This window comes from Barbus barbus, assembly GCF_936440315.1.
Source record: "Barbus barbus genome assembly, chromosome: 19".
NCBI classification, from domain to species: Eukaryota; Metazoa; Chordata; class Actinopteri; order Cypriniformes; family Cyprinidae; genus Barbus; species Barbus barbus.
This window is the reverse complement of record NC_136747.1, coordinates 8,511,820-8,517,819: the sequence shown is the minus strand read 5'-3', so window position 1 is coordinate 8,517,819 and position 6,000 is coordinate 8,511,820. Positions and strand designations below refer to the sequence as shown.

Genomic DNA, 6,000 nt, shown 5'->3' with positions numbered 1-6,000 from the left:
GTCACAAAACCCACATATTTTATTGCTCAACCATTATTGATTAATCAGAGTAACAGATAGGCCTGAAGTAACCACAAAAATGCCCACTCTACGTGAGTGTTCCCTGGAGCCTGACATGGTGGTGTGTGTAAGGGAGATTCCCCTCACCGAAACCACACGATTTTCTCTGATGACGAAACCGTGTCAGCGGAAACATGCACATGAAGGGGTTTGCAAATGCAATTTCTTTAGTACCTTGCTTTCTCATTTTAAATACAAATATCTTGATGGCTGAGGGGACTATAGTTTTTGCAGAGATATTTCATCACAACCAATTTTTCCTCTGCAGTAACCTCTGCACAACCATTGTTTATACCCTCAGTAGCCTAATATCAGAACCAAAAACAAAGCTGATTAAAAGGAAAGTTGGAAATTTCAGAGAAAATGCAAATTACACATCAGAATTAAATAGAAAGATGCATTGCATGTTTTTCATTCTTTTAATAAATAGTTTAATAAATAGTTAAATAAATAAATACATATTAGCATTTCATGATTTTTGTTGTTGTTATTGTTGTTTTAAAAAGTATATAAATAACTTAGATTTCTTTAATTCAGCATTCATGGTCACAAGCTGAAAATGCTCATGATTTCCCACACTGATATCTGGACACCTGGAACTGATCCATAAGAGTTATAGATTTTGACCTGTTTTAATATAAAACATCGACTAGGGGTCATTTCAGTCTTATCGCTGTCATTGAATTGGAACTTCAGCATAATTAATAAATAAAAACGGAAAATGCCTTCATATAAATACAGTATATTGTCTCCTTTTTAACGTATTTTTAGAGCGCATATCATAAAGCAAACACCCCAAAGAAGGTTTTTCCGTTTTCGTTTTCGACGCGGGGCAGGAGTCTTGTGGTGGTATTGGTGCGCAGTTTGTCTCCAGCTCGCAGGTTGAAGGCCGCACCGAGGTAAATGGTGTTGTACCACAGATCTTCAGTGTCAGACGCGTGCACACAGGCGGAGCGGATCGCACTGAAAAGCGGCTTGTAGCTGCCGTAGGACTCGGAGTGGCGCCACACCGCATGGCTCATATGCACGATGTCGTGGTCCTCAGTCATGTCGTTCTTGCAGCTGATGTGGAAAGAAACCTGGCTGTAGACGAAGTAAATGCCGTCGTTAGGAATGATAATCTCTCTGTCCACCAATTCCAAGCCGCCTGAAACGAAAGCCTGGTCCTGGTTCTGTTTCCAATCTAGGCTATCCTTACACACGTAAGGGTCATATGCACCTAGAAGAGAATACAACAAAAACATGGCCTAAGTCGGTGCTTCTCAATAGGTTTTTGCTGCAGGATGTAGATTTTACTTTGGACATCAAGTGACAACCTTAAAAACTGTAGGCCTACCATAATGGCTTATTTTGTGGTCTTGGTGAATGCAATTCATAAATATACAAGTAGGCTAAATAATAAATTTACATTTGAAGTTGCCTAAATTAACTTTAGTTAATAGATTATGAACAAACATTAATTAATAATGAACAATAGTACCCTATAGGATATATTAATAAATGCTGTAAAAATAGAATGGACATTACATACTTAAGACAGTAATGTTAACAAAATAATCACACATTTTTTAAATGAATTTTAAATAAATTTCAATATTTCATAGTTTTGACAGGTGCCATACAAAACATCAAAGCTATGTTTATCCTCACTGTAAGTGAAACTGCATCTACTGTAATCAGGGTCATATTTATACTTAATTTGTATAGTTTGTATTTTGTTTGAGATAGAGTTTGACTGCTATACAGTAACTTTGGCCTTTTACTAACAAAAACAGACCCATTTTAAAACTGTACTTCTATAGGAGTGAAAGCTGACATATATTTGTTTATCCTACATTTCTGGATACATAACCAAATGATTCAACTTTATAGTTCTAGACTTCATACAATCACCCCTAAAAGTATTTGGACTCTTGCAGTATATTTAAAATGTATAATGCAGTGCAAAGCTGCTTAAACTTTTAATGCATTCTGAGGCGAGATGATGTTTAGAGTTTATTTACAGCTCATTTACCGCTTATAGCTCTTTTGAATCAAGCTTACCTGTTAAATGGATGGCAACCTTGGAAGTGACATTTTCTTTTGAAAGATGATCTCTTAATGTGAGCCTGAGCTCTGATGGGGAAAAAACACAAAATAACTCATATAAGATGATTTAGTTTAACAGAAAATCAAATAATCTGAAGTGAATGGGAACAAGTGGTTATGAAGGGGGTCTGAACTCACCATTTCCACCTTCCTGATTGTTCTGAGACTAGAATGAACAAGAAACATAACATTAAGTACACAATAATGCACTGATATGTGCCTGAAATGGCATATTTAGAATGATATTCATGATGTGCTTGGGTCAGAATAGTCACCTTGTTGAGTGTGAAGCAGACAGCAGCAGCGGCACACAGGGCCACAGTCAGCAGGACCCCACACACCCGCCAGACGCCTGACTTTGAGGAGCCGACCTTCCTCCTCGACACCATCACCTGTGGTAAGGGCAGCGCTCCTTCTTCAAGAAACTGACTCTCAAGATCCATCATCATTGTGTCTGTTAGTCCTCCGAAAGCTCAATTTAAACTATATCCAAATATAAGAAACTGCAGAGTGTCAGTACAATTTTAAATTGTCTTGTAAAATCTCCTCAGAGCAGTTTATCACTTCAGTGTTTTACTTGGTTGGTCTGTCAGCGTTGTGCTCAGAAAAGCTGCTTCTTCATTCGTTTTAAAGCTCCAAGACAGGGGAAACTCCAGTGATGTCAGTGTGGAGAAAAAAATAAGCAGTAGAGGGAGACTGAGAGAAGAAACCATGACATACACCCACTTACACTCACAAAAGAGAATTACAATCACAAAACTAAGCCAATTGTTGTATGGACCATTGTTTATAGTTTTGCGACATTGTATCACTCTAAAAATCAAGTTTTTTATCGGCGTCTATGATTCTATGAAGAGCCTTTGACTTTTTCACTGCACAAAGGGTTCTTTAATGTTCTTTACAATAATAAAAAAATGCTTCTTTCTTCTATGGCATCACTGCAAAAACACCCTTTTGAAACCCTAATTTACATGTATATAATTGATTTTGGATATCAGTGATGTATGCATTTTATAATTTAAAATGTTTTGTCTTAATCTTAATTTATAGTGTATCATATTTCAACGATCCCTTCAATTAAGAATATAAGCCTATATCTCTTTTTATCTGGTATTCTGTTTGATTTCTCAACCAAATTATACAGTGCACAAATGTATATAGAAAATGTAGTATTTTACATTAATGGCACCCTTTTGTTATAAATCATTCAAAATAATCACATTTATAATTATGTTTATTTCAGATATTCTGAAAAATATCAGATGACAATGGAGAGAGGCTATTCTTCCTCGTACTAAGAATAAATCAAAAAGTTTTGAATGGATTTTTCTCTGCTTGATGCAAAATTTTGCTCTCTCTTCACTGTTTTTTCCCCCAACTCAGTCCTCCGGTGCAAATGAGAGGTGAACGACGCATTTTCCTCTTTGTGTGTGTGTGTATTCATCATGACATGACTGAAAGTGCGCAAAGAAATAAGTGCTTTTGACATTTTTATAGGCCTCACAGCATGAACGTGTGATAGCAGAGAAATTATTCTGTCCATTTATCTCAGACAATGGCTTTTTGTGCAGGTCTTACAACATCAATGTTTTGATGACAGTGGGGATGTTAGTGTAGCTCTGCTCATGGCTCGACAGGTAGACGCTTATAAAAGCACAAACACAGAAACAGAAACTATGACGAGGTTATGTAACATTGATACAGGAAAAAAATGGTTCTGCATTAAGGTAAACAAGGGTTCTGCTGTATAAGTCAATTTAAAAGATTTTAAAACATTTGACCAAAATATATTTTAAACACATGCTAAATATGTTGTAAACAGTGAAGCTCATCAAAATATTTAAATTGATTAATATTTATATATATATAACCGAAATGGCAACTTTTTTGGGGAAAAAAATGAAGTGGAGGATTTTGATCTTTTCATATCAGCTAAATATGTGATTATGTAATGTCAAACTCTTACAGAAAAACTCCACATTTCTTTGACCAGAGTGTCATAAAATGGCATGAAACAAAGCAAAGACCTTCAGCAACACTTCAGGAACAGCATGAAATATCAAACACAGCAAAGGCTTTAAACAGTCCAGTGTTGGGAAGTTTGGAAATGTAATAGGTTACAGATTACCCAATTTAAAAAGTTGTGTAACTATTTTGATTACTTTATTAAAGTAATGTAACTGATTACATTCAATTACTTTTTCATTGCTTGATTAAAATTTTTAATGAATGTTTTCAACTGTTAATCATTTTAAAACAAGTAAAGCAGGCTGGGTTAACCTTACAGCAGTATTCAACAATGATTGCTGTCAGACTTTCAAAATCCTTCATAACTTGAATTCATGATTATAAACATTTCATTTTAAAGCACAGCCACCATCAAATCAGACTTACTTTGAGATCATTCAGGTTAAAAACATTTAAAATCATAACAAGATACATTTTCATATCAATGATACTGTTTTTGATCAAATCGAATCTTTGCTTATAGCTATGACAGGAAACACTGGCATCTAACAATGACTTGGGGGGAAAAAAAGTTAATCTGAAGAAATAAAGCATGTGTATAAACCTACAGTAAATAGGGAATAAAACAGTTATCGAATTAGCATGTGTCCTATTCTGTGTCCTAAACTCCTACACTGATGTCTCATATTTTAGAGCAGTCGATTCAATTTGGGAAAGAGCTCAATCAAATCTGTATGTGTGTGAAAATATTCAAATATAACCCCCTTTGTTATTGTTAGCATTTTCATAAGTAACTGTAATTTAATTACACATTTTTTTCAGTAACTGTAACTGATTACAATTACATTTATTTTGGGTAACACTTTATTTTAAGGTGTCATAATACAGAGTAATTACCTTGTTAAGTACTTTGTAGTAGCTGTTGTACTTACATGAAACAAAATGTACTTACCGTGTAACTAAGTTATGGAACAGCCTGTTTTGCATTTACAAGCAGTTTCAATCATTACCACACTGCTTAAACATTACTGGTTTATGTAGGGTTTATTGTTTGGGAAACTGTGGTACGCCACTATACCAACAGCAGTGTGTCAAAAAACTTTTTGATTTAATTTCCAGTGCATTGTCAGTGCATGGGCCCAATGATGCAAGTTTTCAGCGTACTGCGTAGAGATGGGAAAGATACGTAGGCTTCTACTGAATCTGGAGAAATCAAAAGTAGGACATTTAAAAATAGCGTACTGAATAGCGTACTGAATCTCTGTGGTCACATTTGAACTGAAAAACACAGAGCTCTCTTGCAGCCATTCACTTGATCTATGACTTTATTATAGAACTGTAGATATCTTTTTGTTGAGATATTGTATCTCAGACAATAGCGTATTTACAATGTAAACAATGACAGATAAAAGATTCCCCTGAAATTACTAAACTATTTATTCAATTATGACATTACTTCTTTAAAATATTGTCAGGCTCCCCCAAGGAAGTGAAACAGAAGGGAAATTAAAAATAGAGCTCAAAAAGTTTGATCATGGGATGCCGTTTTCAGAGGTATACACAACAAGCTTGTGCTCTTCCCTGGAATAATGACATTACAGCAGCGTTCATGAAATTGGCAATGTTTGGTGTTTATGACAACGCAATATGATCCCCAGCTTCCTCCATGTGCAGCATCATGGGATGAACTGACTCCCACATATTCGTTGGCAGAGTCTGACAGTGATTGAGGTGTTGAAAGATGAGGGGAATTCAGACGTCTGAGTAATCTAACACTCGTCTGACTAATCTCATCATCTTTTATAATAGCAAAACTTCCTCTTTATTTAAACAGAGACTGCATGCTAATCTGACAGGTATTGGTGGAAAAATCATTCGCTCGTT

The 6,000-nt window shown here is 35.4% G+C and overlaps 1 protein-coding gene across 1 annotated transcript; it reads right to left on the bottom strand.

Annotated features, from left to right (window-relative positions):
• Positions 1-2,751, bottom strand: LOC306885873 (tumor necrosis factor-like). The gene is made up of 4 exons (XM_079442666.1): positions 2,424-2,751; positions 2,287-2,314; positions 2,104-2,175; positions 1-1,279 (listed from the first exon to the last, which is right to left on the bottom strand). The coding sequence occupies exons 1-4, from the start codon at positions 2,595-2,597 to the stop codon at positions 840-842; spliced, it is 714 nt and encodes a 237-aa protein (XP_079298792.1). The 5' UTR covers positions 2,598-2,751; the 3' UTR covers positions 1-839.
• Positions 2,752-6,000: the final 3,249 nt, after the last annotated feature.

What these genes read in the sequence shown, in the direction of transcription:
- LOC306885873 (XM_079442666.1), bottom strand. Translation starts at nt 2,597, where the DNA reads ATGATGATGGATCTTGAGAGTCAGTTTCTTGAAGAAGGAGCGCTGCCC. An exon ending in CAATCAGGAAGGTGGAAATG is followed by an intron (nt 2,176 to 2,286) that starts GTGAGTTCAGAC and finishes TTTCCCCATCAG; the next exon opens with AGCTCAGGCTCACATTAAGA. An exon ending in GGTTGCCATCCATTTAACAG is followed by an intron (nt 1,280 to 2,103) that starts GTAAGCTTGATT and finishes ATTCTCTTCTAG; the next exon opens with GTGCATATGACCCTTACGTG.